General features: G+C 45.6%; 1 protein-coding gene across 3 annotated transcripts in view; it reads left to right on the top strand.

The window, feature by feature from the left end:
- ITGA9 (integrin subunit alpha 9) overlaps window positions 1-20,323 on the top strand; it is a 362,228-nt gene that overhangs the window by 150,648 nt on the left and 191,257 nt on the right. For all 3 annotated transcript variants that reach the window (XM_021666559.2, XM_064360142.1, XM_064360141.1), the window contains one exon: window positions 20,026-20,175. In XM_021666559.2, the coding sequence (XP_021522234.2) occupies window positions 20,026-20,175 (150 nt within the window). The remainder of the gene's footprint in view (window positions 1-20,025; window positions 20,176-20,323) is intronic.

Genomic DNA, 20,323 nt, shown 5'->3' with positions numbered 1-20,323 from the left:
GGTAGGCTGAGGAGGAAGCAACTGAAGTGGGGGAAGCTCGGAAGCCTCTGAGGGTCCTTCCCACCAGGAATCTCTCCACTTGAACCTAAGGCTTGGACGCTTTGGCATGTGTGTTTTAAAGGATCCCTGGGTTTGTGGGGAGGGCTGCACCAGTGACCAGTTAAGCCCAGTGGGTGGTGGCTTTCTTTTGTTACTTTAATGGAGACATCTGGAAAGAATTTGTCAAGAATTATAATAAAGGATACCACGGAGTGAAAGCGAATGTGGTGAGAAGCAGAGCTGTGTTGAGGCTGAGAAGCCAGCAGGAATGGCTGCTGCTGAGAACCTCATTCAGGATTCTTTCCCTGAGCAGCAGAAGTACATGGGTTTATGGTATAGTGTATTAGTTAGCATTTGCTGAGTAACAAACCTCACTCAAATTTAATGGTTTAACACAACAGTGAGATCCCTGCCCACTGTATTGTAGTAATAGAGGCACATATACCAAAGGCATCAAACTTTAGGGACTGAGGTAAATTTCCTTAATTTAATAAAGTGTATCAACCAGAAACCCACAATAAGCATCATACTTAAAGGATTCACCTGAATCTTTTAACTTATTTTTATTAAATCAGATATACTTTTCTAGTTATTTTTTTTACATTTCTTGATCATTTCAAAGTGGGGTCACTTACAGAGTAAATGGATTCATGCTTTCATTGCAAATAACAGTTTTTCTTTTAATGATGGCATTTTGTATTCCCAAAACCTTGCTTGATGTCAGGTATTTTATAGGCATTATCTCATTTAATAAAAACCAGCACCCTGTATCATGGGTGCCACCATTCCTGTGATTTTTTCCAAGGAGGAAACTGAGGTTCAAAGAAGAAAAATAAGTTGTCTAAGACCACACAGCCAATGTTTGGCAGAGCTGGAGCAAAGGTCTACACTGCTGCAAAGCTTGTGGTTTTGGCTGCTACGCTCTAATGTTCTGTGAGGGTGGAACACCTAACCTAGAATCCCCTGTGGGTCACTCGCCTCCCACGATGGCATGCCTTGCTCTGGGCCCATGATGTAATGATCCTGAAGGAGCCAAAGCCACCAAGCTCCAACCTACTACCTTCGCCTTTCAATTCCTTCATTACTTCATGGAGAAGCGTCTATTTCAGCCTCTCAAGAATCTTTAAGGTCTAGGCTTTATCAGGTGGGGTTTAGTCACTCAGAACAGTCTGCCCTTTGTATTCATGAGTTCAGCATCCATGGATTTGAACAAGTGTGGTGCGAAAATATTCCAAAAAATGGATGGTTGCATCTGTACTGAACATATACAGACTTTTTTCATTATTTCCTAAACAATATAGTATAGCAACTATTTGTGTATCATTTACATTGTATTAGGTGTTATAAGTAAACTAGAGATTAAAGTATACAGGATGTATGCGTGTTATATGTAAATACTACAGCATTTTATATCAAGGACTTGTGTATTCTAAGGGTTTGGTGTCAGAGGTGGTCCTGGAACCAGTTCCCTGTGGACATTGAGGAATGACTGTGCCTCCCCTACCCAATAGAGGTGGTTCTCCAGACAGGTTATTTATTATAAGAGGGAAGGGATGTGTGATCTTTCCTGAGAACTGAGGTGTGTTAAGCTTTACATGGAGCGTCTCTGAGTTTCCTTACCAAAAAAGTAATCAGACAAACGGCCATGTGGCAAGACCTCTTGCTTTACCAAACAGGGTGATGGACCCCCCGACACCCAGTGTGCCAGACATCATCGTGACATGTACATCCGTCCACATTATCTCTTCCCTTGCCGGAGGAGGGAACTGAGGCTTAGAAAGGTTCAGTTCCTCACCTGAAAGTTTCCAACCCAGGGTTTCTGACCTGGAGCCCTGCTCTTTCCTGCACACCCTGCTGCCATTGTTTTGTCGTGTTGGGCCGGGGAAGGGCAAAGAGGGTGCCCACTGCTGGATGAAAGAAGCAGCTACATTCCCACCGAGGGTGTGCTGAGCCCAGCCCTAACTGCTCGAGTCTGCCTTAGGTCTTATGGTGGAACGGAAAAGCAGGCTACCTATTTCAGCCAGGAAGCAGACAGTGGATACAGACGGGCAAACGCTACTATAGGACGCTGCTTCTGTTGTAAGACGTCGTCAGGATTCCTCCAACCCCTGCTCCCCGGAACACCCCACTGCCCTTCTGCAGAGGCAGGGAGAAGCTTGTTGTTTGAGACATCTGGAGTTAGAAAGTGTCTGAGCTTTAGATGGAGAAGGAATGGGGAGAAACTGACAGTGGAGTGTAGGTAAGAGGCTTAGAGAGATTCCAACTAAGCAGTCATGAGTTGCATCTCCCATTTAGTCAGACACATCTTTCTAGTTTTCTACTCTTTATAACACCTTGTGTTAAACTCAGTCACAGAGAATTCATCAAGTGAATTCTAGAAGCAGACTTATTAGAATTGAAGCCACACCTTTGGGTGGGTTTTAAAAAGCAGTTCATCGGAATCTATAGGCCATTGTGTATAACTGGAAGGTAGCAGAAAACAGGTTCCTTGTGAGATCAGACACATGACCTCAAACGTTTAGGAAAACCTTACAGAAGCAAATCTTTAACCAGGGGGTTTCCACACTGAGGGCTTTGTGTTGCTTTCGGGAATGGTGTAGAAATCGCATGCTCAGTCTTTAATCATGATTCACCTTTGCTGAATGTCCCTTCTCTCTTCTTTACTCACCATCGAACAGAAACCCAAAGTCTGTAGTTTTTGGCAGATGTCCTTGGTAGGTTCAGTATTTCTCACTCACCCCTTCAAAACCCTAAAAGGAGAGTTATTAATAGTTTCAGAAAGTTGAGGGAAGCCATGCAGGGGTTCTCAGATGTTCAGAGAGGCTTCCTCTTCCCTTCCATGAAGGTTCTAAGGCTCATGGGTGAGGCCTAAGAAAGGCACGTCAGTTGTCCATCAAGTTCACTGGTTTATTCAGCTCGTTTCTGAGGCTTTTGATGGGTGGCAGGCTATTCGGGGGTCAATGAAAAAGACATGAGTACTCTTCACAGACCTTACCGTCTAATGGGAATGATAGCCAGTGAATGTGTAATCAATAAATAATCAGGGGTTGATTATTATGGGTTATGAGGGAAATAGCCAGGGTGACATGTTTGCGAAGGGGTCAGTCCTGCTACGTGTTGGGTTGGGGAGCATTGCAAGCAGAGGGAACAGCAAATGCGCATAGCTTGGAGGCAGGAATGGTGTTTCAAGAGTAGTGGGGAAGGCTTGGGGCTGGAGTTTGGAGGATCATGGGGAGAGAGGGAGCAGATAATGGGGAGGTCTGGGGGGCCTGGTGGGCCATGCTCAGTGGGAGGTTTAATTGGATGAGCAATGGGAAGGCTTCTGGCAATGGGGGATGTGGTTTTACTTGTATCTTAAGGAGATCACACTGGCTCTTGCTTGAGAATGCACAGGAGAGCAAGCAGAGAGCCTGAAGGGTGAGAAGTGCCCTCCTCTCCAAATAGACCAGGGTGAGTTCTAATTCTGCCTCTGCTACTTCGTTTCTATGCAGCTTTGGGCAGGTTTCCTAATCTCTCTGGCTCTCAACTGTTCACCCCTCATAAAATGAGGACTAGTATTTTTTCATGTGGTTTCTAGGAGAAATAAGAATTCATAAAGTCCCCCATAAACTTGGACCATATGCTTATCTGAGCTATAATATGATTCATATTGAAAGGCGGGGGACTCCTGCAATGTCGGAAAAACGACTCAGCTGCCCCCATGTGAGCAACATGTTATTACAGTCTGAGGCTAAAAAGATGCTTTTGTTTCTTTACTGCCATCAGTGTCTCTCTAAGGGAGGGCGGCTGGTTAAAAATCACATGGTGTGGTCCTTTATAGGGGTAATAACTTGAAATGGTTGAATCCTTTTTTTTTTTAGGAAGCTCCATGTCTCTGTTCTCCATCTGTAGGTGACGCATGAGTGTGCCAGAGCGTGCACTGTGACGTGCTGTGAGTGTGAGGAATGCCCGAGGGAGACCCGTAAAACTGCCCTGCAGGCAGGAGGCCCCGTGTTCCCAGCACCAGTCAGTGGTGTTGGCTAGTCCAGCAGATGGCTCTTTTCTTGCACCCTGTATCACAACATTGTTAGGATAAAGTCTCGTAAGTCTTATATGGCTTTGAACAAAGCAAATCTATTTTTCATCATAGTGTGGGCTATTTAGAATTTATATGTATGAGAAAATACACTGTTTCAAATGTGATTTTCTTTTCGGCATCTCAGCAGATACTGAATTTCTGCCCCATCATTCAAGAGGGCCTCAAGGTCCCCAGAGGGACCAATTGAAAAATGTTCGCTGGAACAGAGCTGCAGTGGTTGAAATGTTCTGCGCGTGCCCTGTTCAGTACAGCAGCCACTGCCTGTGCGTGGCTACTGAGCCCTCGAAATGTGGCTGTCAGAGTAGAAGAACTGAATTTTAATGTATTGAATCCAATTCATTTGAATGTAAAGAGCACAGCTGTATTTCACAGCACATTTGGAGAGGGATGTTTTTCTCTCATGGAAAACCCCAACTCTGGGCCCCAGGGGTCCTGAGGATCCATGAGCTCACAGAGTCCCCTGACGCCCACCAAGATCATCACCAGGATTTGAGGGAATGCTGTGGTGCATACTTTCTGTTGGACAGATATGGGGGATCGCCTTTGCCATCTCAGCATTTCACCGCTGTCCTCAGTATGAGGTTATGCTGATGAGCGCTGCTCCGCACACGGGCTTCCTTCTGTTTGATCTTGTTGGGCCCTCAGCTGTGGCTGTGGAGAACAGCAAGTCCTCAGTGAGGGTATTTGTCACTTTCTACTCTTGGTGTTTAATATCATCCTTCTGGCGCAGATGCTTGAAAGTCAGTGGTTTCTTGGCACGTGCCCACATCTTGGCTCGTGTGAGGGGCCATAACAATAAACAATAGCAGGGGTCATGGCTCTTTTTTTTTAAAGAGAGAGGGTCTTACTTTGTCACCCAGGCGGGAGTGCAATAGAATGATCATTCACTGTAACCTCAAACTCCAGGTCTCAAGTGGTTCTCCTGCCTCAGTCTCCTGAGTAACTGGAACTATACACATGTGCCACCCTGCCTGGCTAATGTGGCTCCCTTTATGTTCAGCATGGAACTCTCAGTGTTTGTCCATTTCCTTAGGAACATGAGTGTTTTCGGAAGACCTTTGATGAGTGACAGGTGGGTGGATGGATGAGCTAATAGTCATCCATCATCCTGTCTTAGGAGGATGCTTGTATTTGTGGTCAGAAATTGGGTAACTCAGTTGTCCGTGGAGGAGAAAGTTGAACATTAGTGCAGATGGGAAAAGTGTAAGAACAAAGAACTTGTTTTCTGTCTGTAGGTGAGAAAAACAATATTGACAGTGTGCCCAAGCTTCATGGTAGGCTGAGTGTTAACTGAATGGCATATAATTATCTTCTTTTCTGGAGTCCAGTGTCTGGGCAAGTCCTGCCTCCCAGATAGGCACCAGCATTCAGCATAAGGGAATAATTTACATTCTACACAGCAGAAGACACTTGAAAGGTAGCAGATGAATGTCTCATGGCTAGTAGCGTGGTGTTTTGCTTGGTGTAGTTTGAGAATGTAACTTTTACAGGTAGGAAAGGGGTTAAAATGTCTGGTGCCATCTGTCATAGTAATGAGTTGTGCAAAGCCCATTGAACCTTGTAAAACAACGTAGTGCCCAGAAACAGCCCAGACCTGAGAGTGGCATCAGGGGGCAGGGACCCGATAGATGAGGTCCTGCAGAAGGACTGAAGTTTCTTCGTTAAAAATTCAAATTTAACAAGGACCATTTTAAATTTGGGGGGAGCTCTGTCTTCACCATTAGCGGTCATTTCTCAAAGCTATTTTCATTCCTGCGAGGCGTGGCCAGACATGGGAAAGCCAAGCAGGGCCTTTCAGTCACAGGTGATTATTCCATCTGCAGCCAGGGCCTTTTCTCCATGGCACATCTTTGTTTGCACTGGTTTGAGCTGATCTGCACATAAACAGGTACTCTGGGTACGCATGGGGCCATCTGTGTGCCCTTGATAGCGATATTTCCAGAATATGCTTTTAAAGACTGTGGTCAAATTTACCTTGGTTAGGGAAGATAGTGACTTATAAAAACCTCAAACATTTATGTTTCCCTTTCCAATATAAAAAGTGTTAATATATTTACTCACTTAAAAGGTTAAGATCAAAGAGATCATAAATACAGCATGAATGCTATTTCAGAAACAAAGTTCAGCTATTTCTACTAACAGAAAGTGAGCATATGGGATACCAGTGCAAGCAAACATAGATTTAGTGGAAAATGACTCAACCGACTAAGATTTACAAAACCAAGAGCGGTAACTGTTTTTATCATCTTTGGTTGTAGTTTTATCAAGAATGCTGGCTCATGGACTTCAGACTGTTGGTTGAAGCTGTGTGACTCATTTTAAACAGGTTTGTCCTTGGGCTCCAGGTAGTACCTTGGCATTTGGGAATCATTTTAGATGAGTTTGTCCTCAGTACAAATCGTGCTGTGTTTAAAGTTCTTGGAGACACTTCCCTCTTCCAATAAAAGGCTTTTACTAGACTTTTCAGTGACATAAAGTTGAAGACATAAATACCGTTTTATGTAGTAAAGCAGGACCAACTCCTTTATGGTGTGTTTTATACATCTAGAGGATTTTTTTTGTTTGTTTCTTTGAGGTTTTCTTTGAAACTTCAGATTAAGTTGGTCCTTGAAGTGGAGGCTGTTAAGTCCTGGCATTATCCGTCTCAGGAAGGTGGGGGGACTAGGCGGACTGATGGACCCCAGAACTCAGTTTCTGGCACTGGAAGCTGGTGTTTTGTGTTTGGAAGAGCCTCTGCCCTCTGTGTCGTGCTGCAGCAAAGTCTGGGTCAACATCCCCAAAATGTGCAGCTCCCCCAAAGGAAGTGGTGTCATCCCCTTACCTTTCATCCACTGAACATCACATTCTTCATGAAGCTCACACCGGGGGCCCTTGTCTGCCCTGCCTGTGAGACGGGCCACGCTCTGTGCTTGTCTGCCTCTCTTCCATCAGGAATACTCACGCAGTCATCCTCCTCACATACCCTGCTCTCACCCGCTGCCCCTCACACCTGCCCTCCTATAGAAAGCTCCACCCTTTAATAGAGAAGGGTTTCTTCTTCCTTTGAATTTTTATCTCACTTTGTGTCTCTTTAGGTTTGTATTGGAACTATTTGCAAACAGGTCTTCTCTCATCTAAAGAAAAAGTGGAAGCTTCTCATGAGGCAAGATGGTATCTTATTTACCTTTGAAAACCGTACTGCACTTTGCCCTGCTCAGAGTACATTTTAAATCAAAGTTTGTTGAATGACTGAAGTAGAGTTTTTTTTTTTTTTAACACCTATGTGCACATTCTTGTGACAGGCACAGTGAAAGATTTATCAAGGAATGACATGGTCCCCACCTATGCCACTCTTAAATTCATAATTCGTGATGCATACTTTTTAGTTATCTAGCGCTGTTGAATAAACCATTCCAAACTTAATGATGCAAAACAACGGCAATTTTATCATGCTCACAGACACTGTGGGCAAGGAATTTGGGATAGGACACACTGGGATGGCCGGTCTCTGCTCCATGATGCCTAGGACTTCAGCCGGGAGAGACTTGAACAGTCGGGGTCTGGTGAATCCATGTCTGAGCCGCTTCATTCGCATGCCTGGCACCTTGGCAGGATGGCTTAGAAGGCTGGGCTTAGCTGGGACTGGCACCCCCAGCATTTTCTTCAAGGTTGGGGAATTGGACCCTACCTTTTGAGGGGAGAATTAGCAAGGTCACGTTGCAGAAGAGCATGTGGAGTCAGAGATACTTTACGAGCATCTAGGAAAATACAGTCTGCAAATGAATGCGCAAATGAGTGGCACCAACAGTGAATATAACTGGGTGACAGAGAGACATGTGGGGAAAATGTCATGAGGGAGGAGATGCTGGGATTGGCCTTGACCTCTGGCTGGGGGACAGGGAGGAATGAGGGTCCCAGGGCAAGATGATAAGTGGGAATGAGCAACGTCGTTTTGGGGAAAAAGAGGGACAGACCTAGAACGGCTGGCTGGGTGAAAGGGCGTGTTGTGTCTCCTAAATTAGATTTTACATTTTTGAGGGCAGAGCAGTTTAATATGTATTTACCCCAGAGGAAGATGATTTTTTTCATTCTCTAAATTGTTTAATTAAAACTCATAGTTCGTGTTAAATTTGTTCAAAGTTTTCATCAAATGGTGAGGTGGGAAAGGAAATAAACCTTCCCGAAATAGAAGAGGAAGAAATGAGAAGGAAATATGATCAGTGATATCTGTTCTTTTTACTTCCTGCTTGCAAAGACTCTGGAAATGTAATGACGGTTCAGAGTGTTCCGCTGTGATTCCTAACAGCTTTAACAATCTCCTGGGATCCTACTGGCAAACTCTAAGATGATACAAGTGTAGACTTAATTTGTCTGAGCCTGAGTTTTGGTGTTTGGACAAAAATAATACCTATGTTGAGATCATACCAGATAAGCTATAAAAGCATGTAGCCCCGTCATGCACATTGGTGATCAATCAATGTTGGCTGAATCCAAATGTTGCAAGTGCAGATGCTGAAAAGAACAAAAGGAAACCTCACTCAGGCATCCATCTGCCAGCGTTTCCATCCTTTCCCGAAAAGAGGAGCTCAATGTCTGTCTCTGTTATTGCATCAGGATCGCACATTACCCAGTAAAAAATGCTCTAGGTGAGAAATGTAATAAGTGGTATTTATTAAGTGGTTTTCATAAGGTTTTGTGGATAGGTGTGACACCATTTCTTTTGAGCTTAAAATGATTAAAATAGCTAAGGTTAAAAATGAGGGAAGATTTGAAAAGAAAAACAGTAAAGAGATGTGAGATGTAAACAGTGAACGGAAGTAAGAGTAGAGCAAAAAAAAAAGACTAAAGCATCAGGTAAATATTTAATAAAACGTTTTTACATGTATTGCATATTGACTGTAGCCGTAGGGCCGGTCTGTTGAAGAAAGCTGCCTTTCTTAGAAGGGTGGTCTCAGAATGCACCAGCGCCCTCCTGTTGGAGGCACATCCGTTTCTGTTTCACGCACTGTGCTAAAGGCTGGACATGCCGAGATGCGTGTGAGTGGCCTCTGTACCAGAGTTCAGTCTAATTCTGGGGGCTGGGGATAAATATGTTAGCCAAGAAATGCCATTCATTGCTTTAGATGTCATCCCAGAAGGGTGAGGAGCAATGGGGACAGGAGAAGCGAGCCATAGCTCGCTTGGGGGAGTCAAGAAAGATGAGGACAGAGAGAGAATGTCCCTTGGATCCAATATGGTGGTCGTTAGTGACCTCATTAAAACTGGTAGGAATGGGGTGGCAAGAAGGGGAGTAGCACAAGCCGAAGAAGGAACGAGTTTTGATGAAAGCGCTGGAATTTTGATGGCCTTTTTTTATGACAGGTTTGGAAGCAGCTACTTCACTCTCTAAGCTGCACATCATTCAGGGTAACTGTGCTGGTTCAGTTAGCCCCAAGCTGAGAAGACAGGCCCACTGTGGTTCGAATAACTTGGAGGTCTTGTGGGGTCAGTGTTTTGACTCTCTTCTTCATTTCAGTCATGGTTCAGGATTTTCACACACCACTAAGGTCTAGGGGAAGCTTCTCAGCTTTCTGGATACCCTCTCAGGGCTCATGAAGTGGCAGGCCTGCCCTGGGAAGTTCAGGATTCTTCTATAAAAGCACTGAACACTACATGAAGCCCAGAGAGCCCATTCTCTGCGCTCTTCCCTTCCTATAGGCTCACACGGGGAAACAGATGCTTTCCTATAACCCTGAGCATTGAAGCGGCTTTGCTCTGCCCTGGCCGAAACATCTATCCAGGCCCAAATTCTTGAAACCCCAGGGGCCCTGGGGTGATTTTGAGCACAGGCCCTGAACCTGTCATAAAATGTAATGGATGGTATATTTTTAACTGCTGAGACCAGGGAGTTCACATAACCTATGCAGACTGAAACAACATAATGTTTCTTTCTGCAGTTTTGAAGCATTTCAAAAACCACAGGATGGTCTCTCTCATTAGGCATTACTAGTAAGACAAAAGTTCTTAACCGTTTCTGTGCGCGGAGCCCTTTGGCAGTTGGGAAGCGCATGTGGGTCTTTTCTCAGAATATGCTTTTGCATACATGGAATGAAATACATAAAATTACAAAGAAATTCAATTATACTGAAATGGTTTTATCAAAACTTTTAAAAGCTACATTATGATATAATAATATAGCAGCCTTTTCTTAATGCGTGACGGAAGAGCTACAGACATTCTGAAGTACTGATGAGCATAAACCATATTTCAAGGTGTCTGCAGCTACAATATGGCGTGCAGTAGCTCAGATTTCTATTCATGGTAGAGTCACGGGTCTTTCTAATACTTTTGTAGTTTGATGCCTACATTTTATAATGGAAGGAAATGCTAAATTTCAGTTCAAGGTTAATAAAAATAAAGGTGTAAAATTCTTTTCCTCCATCTAAATCCACAGATGACCTGAATTCTCTTCTAGGTTAAGATCTTGCATGTTCTTCACATGTACCCCAAAACCTAAAATGCAATAAATAAATAAATAAATAAAAGAAAAAAATTTTTAAAAAAACAATAATTAGACCTATTGGTTGAAAGGCTGTTAATTCTGGCACATAATATTAAGTAATATTCTTAGATAATGAATATTTAAGGCATAACATGAATCAATACTGCTATGAGTTGTGAGACCTATAATGCCTAAGCATTGTGTTAGGCACGTGCTTTCAATCATCTCATTTATTACTCCCAGTAAACTATATGAAAGGTTCTGTTATCAGTCTCACTTTACAGCTGGAGAAACTGAGTCACGGAAAGGTGAAATTATGCATGCTTTCAAATCTGGTAAGGGCAGAGGTAGGACCTGAGCTCAGGTTTACTTGATTCTAAGCCCACTATGTCCTGACCCGTGACCATCCCTAATGGTTTTTATTACTATTTTTAATAATAAAACAGTCATAATTTAAAAAAAAAAAAAGAACTTCCGGTTTAAGATATACTTTTGGTTGACAGCAGTAAAACAAACCAGAAGAAGCTGACCGTTTATATGACGCGCAGTAATAGATCAGCAGCTCAGCGCCGAGGAGCTCGTTACGCCGTGTGTAGTCCAAGCCCCAGACCTTTTCTTTTTGAGCTTTGCCTTTTGTAAATCTCAGTGCCTCACACACATCAAACAAAGAGATTTTGTGAGTGGCTCTAAAAATGGGGGCAAAACATGGCCCTGAGGAGGCCTGGGGCTGATCTGTATCTTTAATCTACCCCCTGAGCCTTCAGACTTATTTGTGCAGACCTGGTGCTGTTCGTTTTTACGAATACATTTTAAAAGGACAAAGTAAAACTCCAAGTTGAACTTAATGGCGAGTAAGGGTCGAAATGAGCGTCTTCATGTAACCCCATGCCTCTCCGCTGCCGACGTGGATCTGCCTGGCCCACATCATGGAGTGCTAGGGTGATCCTAGTGCTGCATCCAGCTCTTCTCACCTCTGTAAGGATTTTAAGCCAACAAATTAAGTATGGAATTTATTGCATGGTATCTTGCCTCTCAGAAGCAGAATCTGAGATGGGAATTTTTGCCAGAGATTTGCTGGAGGTGTGCTGTCAGAAGTGAGGAAAACAGAAAGGGACAGAAAAAAAAAAGTTGAGTAAGGATGTGGTCCCAGGCAAAGTTTAGCCTCAGCCTGATCCCATGGGGAAGCTCTGGAGCAGAGCTTATCCTGCCCAGCAGCAAGGGGGATGGGCCCTTACCCTGGTGCATCTGCCAGCCAGGAGAATGGAGCAGGTATTAGTTTTCTAGGCCACTTCAAAAATTACAAATTCAGCAGCTTTAAACAGCATAAAGTTATAATTTCGCAGTTTCTGTGGGTTAGGAGTGTGAGCATGGCCTGCCTGGGCTTTCACAAGGCTATACTGAAGGTGCTAGCCAGGTCTTCTGTGTGACTTGGGGTCTTGTTCCAGGCTGGCATGTTCTTGATGGAATTCACTCCTTGCAGCTGTGGCGCCCAGGGTGACTTGCTTTTTCAAAACTGGCAAAAGTCTCTTTCTGCTGCTTCCATCCTCTTAGCTCAGCCTTCTGTGAAAGGGGCCGCTTGAGTAGGCCAGTTTAGGTCATCCTTTCTGGTTCACTCAATTTAGCTGATTCAGCACTTTAATTACATCCACAAACAACCTTCACCTTTCCCATTTAATGTAACATCACAGGAGTGAGCCATCATATGTCCAGTCCTTCCCACCCTCAAAGGGCGGGGATTATACAGGAGCGTGGGTCACTGGGGTCATATTAGGATTCTGCCTGTCACGGGGCATCACTCGCTCGCTTCCCTGGAGATGGCTCCTGTCACCCAAGGGCAGTTCTCTTGAGAAAGTTGGGGGTGTAGGCATTGCCTGTGGCAGCCAGGGCACTGAGGCCCCATGACCTGGTTCCAGGCTGCTCTCCTTCCCTGTCCATAGTCCCTCCCTGCCCGCTACCCTGTGATCTTGCCCCACAGACCCTTCTCAGGTGGCGGTGGTGGAGGCGTTACAGGGGCAACTGGCTTTTTTAAGAGTGCCAGGAGCTCTCCAAGGTGCTCGACATCCATTTCTCTAATCTTCACAACAAGCATGCAAAGTTGAGTCTGTTGTCCTATTTTACATCTGAGAAAACAGGCTCATAGAAAGTAGGTGAAGTGGCCAAGGTTACACAGTTTGTGAGAAATGGAGCTGGGACGTCCTCTGACCTTGGACTGACTGACATCATAGTCTTTGCTGTTCCTGGTTCCGCCACCTCTCTTCCTCAGATGTGTAGTGTCTGTTAGACCTCCCCATTATCGTCACCAACTGAGAAGGTGCCCCATCAGCCTGTGGAACTCCCAGGGTCACCCCTCTCCAAGGATGCTACCCACTCTGGGTCAGAAGTTATTCCTCCCTCGTTGAACTGCCACCGTTCTTGTAAGGGAGGCTTCTCCTCTGCACCACAATTTTTTGCTCACACTCCTCCTATTAAAGTCTCTAATCTCACTGAGAAATTTTCAGAAACAAGATACACTGATTTTCTCACCACTTATTTCCTGCTCTAATGACAGGATTTCTGGAGTTGGAATTCAGCAGGTTTTTGGAGCTGTCTAGTCAGTATTTATAACTGAACTAGTTCAAACAGTTCAAGCGTTGTCTGTTCTCTTCCTGGCTGAAGTCCTGTCTTATAAGACTGTTGTCATCAGCTGTGTGTGTCATAAAGTTTTGTTTAAAATTATTTTTAGAATTTTCTCCTTTGACCTTAAATATCTGTTTACTTTTCAACTTATGGGATTGTAAAGAAACCACACTTGGCCTGAGTTTATTCTCTGGGAAACAGGGTCTTGCTACAGATACAGTTTATAATAAGGATTTGTTTCACGGTAGGGAGCGTTTTACAGATTTTCATATCACAGTTGCCATTTTAAAAATTGTTAAAGGCCGGGCGCAGTGGCTCACGTCTGTAATCCCAGCATTTTGGGAGGCTGAGGCGGGTGGATCACCTGAGGTCAGGAGTTTGAGATCAGCCTGGCCAACGTGGTGAAACCCTGTCTCTACTAAAAATACAAAAAATTAGTCAGGCATGGTGCTGTGTGCCTGTAATTCCAGCTACTTGGGAGGTTGAGGCAGGAGAATCACTTGAACCTGGGAGGCAGAGGTTGCAGTGAGCTGAGATCGCGCCATTGTACTCCAGCCTGGGCAACAAGAGTAAAACTCCATTTCAAAAAAAAGATTGTGTTAAAAATAGTAATGATCACCATTTATTACTTGCCTACAGTATACTAGTCATTGTACAAGGTCTATTTTATAATTATATATATTATTTATTACGTAATTACAAATAGGTTATACCTTGTACAGTGTCCTGTATGTCGCTCACGTTTATTTCTGAATTTTCTTTCCTTTTTCGTCTCCATGCTTTGATCTGGATATTGAGAGAATACACTGAGGCCAAGTGTGATTTCATTCACAGTCCTGTACATTAAGAAGTAAACAACTTCCGGGTCTCTGGTCTTCTTTTCTGCTGTGTTCAGTCTCGAGTCAAATGTGTCTTATCTTCTCAGCACCTAAACCACTGCTCTCTGCCTGGTTTCTTGGTCTCACAGCCCCATGCTGCTGTGGAATCGGCAGATGCCTCGAGGATAAATGTGTGTGGTAAACACACCTCAATATACTTCTTTCTCAAGTCCTGGTTGCCTTATTAGCCCTGAGCTCTTAACTTTTGTCTTCACAGAGTCATAAGACTTCCAGAAACTCAGCTCAGAAACTCAAGAACCTAGTCTTTCAGCCACCCTTCAGTTTCAGTTTCTTAGCCTCCCGTGCCACGCTGCTTGCGAATCTGGAAACACCTCGAGGGAAAAGTGCCCATACATGTGGGGTTACCTCCACCTTCTTTCCTTCTCTGTGGGACCCTAGACTCTGAAGTCCTGGCCGTCTTCATAGTTAGTTCCCTGATAACTTTATATATATATATATTTAAATGAACCTGACGTTTGAAACATAAGCTCCATGATCATTTTAAACAGGGTGTGTGTGTGCACACGCGCATGTGCATGTGTGTCCAGCCTTTCGAGTTGTCTGTGGGAGGACAGAGTTTCGTTCAGTAAGTTACTCCATCCTTACTGGAACCTCAGTTTGCTTTTAAAAGAATCTTCAAGCTGATGAGAATTTTAAAGTAGCTTATAACAGTTTAACTCATTCTATGCATTATCGGTATAAAGATAAAAGAAAAGCCATCCCACTTTTGAAGACTTCTCATTTCTTGGAGCATCTGCAAGGTAATCATAGTTGAAAGTAGAGTTAGATGCAGAGAAATAGTGAGAAAAAATGGAGGATGGAGGGACAAAAAGATCACATGTTTGGAAAAAGAAAAAAATACTGAGTCCTTTTAAAAACACTTAGAAGATTTTCCCCAAACCAATTATCTAGCTTAATGCTAACTGCTTATTTGCTGACCTTCTGTGTTATTTACAAATTTAAAGTGGGGCCAACCCTTCCTGTTTTCATTTAATTTACCCGGGCAGCTGCTGGTTAGCTAAGGAAGAGGAAAAACCCTCCTTTTTTTTTTTTTTTTAATGGAGACAAGCAGCAATCAGGTAGGCTTCTCAGCCACATAGCCAGTTAGGGGTGGCAGGGTGCCCAGGTCCAGCTTTCTTAGGGTCATAGGGTGAGAGTGGGAATAAGTCACTCAAGTGTTTCTCCCAAATTGAAATGCGTACCTTCCTTTGGCCAGGCAGATGGGGTCTGCTTTTTTCCATCTCTGCCACTGGGTCCTGGTGCAGGCCCTTACTCTTTCCACCAAACCCCTGTGGTAGCCTCCTCCTGAGCCTGTTTCTCCCCAGTCCTGCACCCATCAGTCCACTTCCACGCGGCAGCTACAGGGATCTTTTCAGAACACAGCCTCCTGCTGCCTCCATGTTGGCCTCCCTGCCCCCATTAGAGGGATTTTCTTTTTTCTGAGACAGTGTTTTGCTTTGTCACCCAGGCTGGAGCACAGTGGTGTGATCTCGGCTCACTGCAACCTCTGCCTCCCGGGTTCAAGCAGTTCTCCTGCCTCAGCCTCCCAAGTAGCTGGGACTACAGGTGCCCACCACCATGCCCAGCTAATTTTCGTATTTTTAGTAGAGATGGGGTTTTGCCATGTTGGCCAGGCTGGTCTTACTCTCCTGACCCCAGGTGATCTACCTGTCTCATCCTCCAAAAGTGTTGGGATTACAGACGTGAACCACCGTGCCCGGCCAAGAGGGACTTTTCTATAACAGCCTCTAGTGTCGTGATTCCCCCTTCCCAGCTCTCTCTAGCTTTTAAGATCACATAACCTGCAAAGTCCGCTGAGATCTGGTTCTGCATGAATCTTCTCTTCCCCATTGCTGCCTGCCGGCTTGACTTCCCACCTTTGGGAGTCAGATGCAGTTCACTGGACATCCCATGCCCTCTCCAAACGGCTGCACCAGCCTGGCTTCGCACCTGCTCTCTACCTACTGTCCTACTGTCTTTCGACTGTGCCCAGGGGCGTTTCCTGTGGGAAGCCTGCCAGCCTTCAGTCTGAATCTTTAGGTCCCCAAAACCTCCCCTGTCCTGATATGTGTTGCACTGGATTGTAATCACTTCTGTTTCCCCTGAGATTCATTATTCCCTGAAGGTCTTTCATGTCTGTTTCCCTGGGGCTCAGCACCTTGGCTGGCATAAAGTAAGTACCCAATAAATTTCAGATGGACCATATGTTAAGTTCCCTATAAAATGTCAGCTGCTGCAAATTCTGCCACCGGCCTGGGTGATCTCCTCTGTGGGGGCTCCTTCTGTTTTCAGACACAGGAGACTCCCAGAGATTTTTAGCAGGAAAAGGTAGATTCTTGCCTTTTAGTCTGTCAGAATGCCACTTTATTAGATGCTTTAGAACTCCAGAAGCTTTGACTTTAAATTTTTCAGTTTGTAGCAGTTATTTTTTTTAAAGCAGTAAAATTTTGGCGACTATGGTCTGTGCCAGAGCCCGAAGCCTCTTTCTCCATCCTGAGGAGTTCCTCTGCTTAATTGCAGTGCTGAGCTCAGGGAAGCCACACTTCCAAAAACCAAAAGGAAAGCGCTAAAGGTGCTGCTGCTTTTCCTTTGCGGCTCAGATAAACCGGGCCAGCGTGGGAAGGAGGGGCCGTCCTTGTGGGGTGCTGGCCTGTTTCTAACTGCTGCACTCTCCTCTGCCTCCACCCACGCCTCAGTGTGCTTTGGGTCCCTTCTGCCCAGAGCTAGTGGGACATGTAATAAGAAGCTGCTTGTCAGACTTCTTAATTAAAACAGGTTCAGGCATTCATTGCCAGAAAGCAGCATTCACACCCCTGCATGTCCGAATGCATTACTCATCCAAAATAAGGTACGCCACGACTCAGGTTTCCCTCCTCAGCGACCATGGCTTGAATGGCTGCATTTAGAAACGGCCCTTACTTCAAGCCCCTGTTTCTTAATTACTTGTCATTTATTCACATTCATCCTTGTGTGTGAAACATTTTCCCCCTCACCCTATATGCTGCTATGCAAACGAGTAATTTTTTAGGATGATGTCAGAACCTAAAGTAGTTGGGATGTTTTAACAATGGTATTTTATGGACAGCAAGGAAAGTGGTTTTGCTTCTCATTTCACTTGCTAGCTTTGGGATGGGGGGCAGTTTATTTGAGCTCCTGCACCTCCGTGATCTTGTCTATAAAACGGGGGCAATGACTGGTGCTGTGGCTCACACTAGTAATCCCAGCACTTTGGGAGGCTGAGGAGGAAGAATCACTTGAGGCCAGGAGTTCAAGACCACCTTGGGCCACATAGTGAGACTGCCATCTCTACAAAATTTAAAAAAAAGAACTAAAATAATAAAAATTAGCCAGGTGTGGTTAGTACCCAATTGCAGTCCCAGTTACTGAGAAGGCTGTTTCGGGAGGACTGCTTAAGCCTAGGAGTTCAAGGATGCAGTGAGCTATGATTGTACCACTTCTGGGAAACAGAGCAAGACTCTGTCTTAAAAAAAAAAAATGAAGGTGGGGGGCAATAATCTACCAGCTCAGGTATTGTGAGGATTAAGAAAGGCAGTGTCTGTGAAGAGCTTGGCCCAGTCTCTGGAACACATTTGGTAGCCAGGAAATAGTAAATGACTTCTGTGTCCCTACCCCCATCTTCACCTACTCCCCCAAGAATAACATCATAACTGACTTATTTCATCATTAAGGATTTAAATGCAAAAACCTTAAGATAGCCAGACTTAGGGAAACACTGAAGAATTTACTTTTAAACACATAAAGATTGCATTCATGCATCGCTCTTCACACCACCGGCAGTCTTCAAGTTCTGGTTAGCAGAGTCAGCGGGCACAGGGAGGGTCTGGATCCCGGGGGTGTATGCTTTGCTCCCAGAATGACATGGGTATTAAAGGTCTGCTCCTGATATCTGGAGTTCCAGAGGAGTTTTCTGGGAATAATTTGTCCAAAGGCTCCCCCATCACTCTCGTGGAGAAGGCCTGTGTTTTATTTATGTTGAATGACTGAATCTATTCCCAGCTGAATGCTTTCCTGAATACCAATATAAATCATCTGCCAGTCACTCAGGCTCCCACCCTGGGAGTCATCTGTCCTCTTCGCCTTGTCTCCCACGCCCCACAGCTCAGCACCCATAGGACGGCCATATCTGCCTTCCCTGCCCTTGCCACTCTGCTTCATCTCGGCCATCTCCTCTTTGGGGCTGCTATGGGGGATTTCCAGACTGCCCTCCAGTGTCTCTGCATGTGTTCTGCTCACCCCCGGGGCCCCGAGGAACTCTGAAGAAACACAAGCCTCTGTGGCCCCGTGCCCTTGGGCCCACCACTCACTTCCTAGAGACAATGGCAGTGAAAATAGAAGCAAACAGAACAGAGTAAAATCCTCTTCAACCTTTAACTCGATGCTCCTCCCAGTCTGTTTAATTTCAGACACCTATTTACCCCGCTCCCGGGGAGCTGAGCTTCACAGGCCCAATCTGGGTGAATGCTGCTGCAGTTTGCGGATGGGCTGCTCCCCATTTGCCTGTTCGGGTGGCTTTGAGCCCAGACATTGGTCAGCAAGGGCATCCATACAGTGACATGCTGTATGTCATCAAAAAGGAGGTGATCCTGACATACGGTGTCCAGCACATATGTTAAGTGACGGAAGCGAAGTGCAGCTTGTGAGATGAGCCACCACGTGCTGCCGATGTTTGGACTGGGTGGATACCCGAGTGCCCCGAAATTGGCAGGCATGGCTGCCTCTGGGGAAAGGGGCTGGGTGTCGGGGAGGGGCGGGAGCAAACTTCTCCCCCGGTGCCTCCTGGGGCCTTTAGAACCTCTGCTTTTTTGAACGCAGTGCTGCTCTGCTCCAGACTGCCCCAGACTTCACACACAGAGTAGTACGAAGTCCTTGGTTCTGCACTTGTGGTCCTGAGGTTGGCCTCGGTCTGCCTGCCTGCTTCTCTCCTCGGTCTTCCCTGCTGCCACTCTCCCCCCTCTCCCCTTTGACACTTCTCAGACTTGCCCTGCTCCACTTGGAGGTCCTTGGAGCGGCCCACACCCACCGCTGCCGAGCTCACTGTGTCAGAATGTGGGACCACCTACCAGCTTTACTCCTCCCTCTAACTCTAACTTGTGAGACTGTGGGGGCCAGAGTCCCCAGGAGGCAGTGACACTGTGCAGAAAGGCCAAGAGCTCCAGGGCTGAACAGATGTGACTGAAAATCTTTACCAGCCATGTGCCCTGGGGAACTGCACCTTGAATTTCCCTTTTCCTTTTCTGCACAGTGAAGGATAACACGCCTTCGCTCACAGGGTGTGGGTGTGTTTCTCATCTCCCTGCAACACCTAGCACAGTACCTGGCATGTCATATGCTCAGGGCATGCTTGCTGTCTTTCCTTCCGTTCCCATCGTGACTGTCAATCTACCGTTCGTTCCCTTGGGGCTTGAGAGTCTTGGATTCCAGAGGAAAGAACACGGGGCCTACAGTCAGACTCTCATCCCTGGCTCCACCGATGCCTACCTCTGGGATGACACTCAGTCTTCGGGTCCCCTCTGCCCTAACACAAAATCCATATTTGTCTCATTGCAAAAGCGATTTGATCATCAAAACACTGAATGCAAAGGGTTAGTGGAGTGAGCGCAGATGCTCTCCTGTTTGCCAGCTGGTTTCTAAGAATATTTGGAGGATGAGTAAAGTAATGTCTTCCATATGCTCAAGAGAAGATGATTTAGCACCATGCCAGGTAGAGGAGGAGAGCCCCCACCCATCAACACAGTGACCTTGGACAAGACACTAGTGGCCCTAGGCCTCAGTTACCTCATCTAAAATATGAAAGTCATAAAATCCTACCTCACAAGGGGGATTGTGAGGATCATATGAGGCAATTCATGCGGAAGGTCTTTGTAAACTGTGAAATGCTCTACCACTGTCAGCCAGGATTAGTAGTTAATGCAAGTATTTGTTTATTGTTTCAGCGGAGGGTGCAGGACGTCATCAGCCCGATCGTGTTTGAAGCAGCCTACAGCCTCGGTGAGCATGTGACTGGAGAGCAGGAGAGGGAACTGCCGCCTCTGACACCAGTTCTCCGCTGGAAAAAGGGACAAAAGATTGCCCAAAAGAATCAGGTCAGAACCTTAAAGCTCATACCCAGCACCCAAGGTGGCAGCTGCACACAGCAGCAACACTGGCCCAGAAGCCAAGAGAGCCGTGGGCCTGGCTGCTTGAGAGACCACGGCCAGGGCACACCTCCTCTCTGGGTCTCCCTTTTCTGAG

The sequence above is a fragment of the Aotus nancymaae genome, unplaced genomic scaffold (assembly GCF_030222135.1).
Source record: "Aotus nancymaae isolate 86718 unplaced genomic scaffold, 86718_ANA_hifiasm-v0.15.2.pri h1tg000038l, whole genome shotgun sequence".
NCBI classification, from domain to species: domain Eukaryota; kingdom Metazoa; phylum Chordata; class Mammalia; order Primates; family Aotidae; genus Aotus; species Aotus nancymaae.
This window is presented reverse-complemented; position numbering and strand designations above follow the sequence as displayed.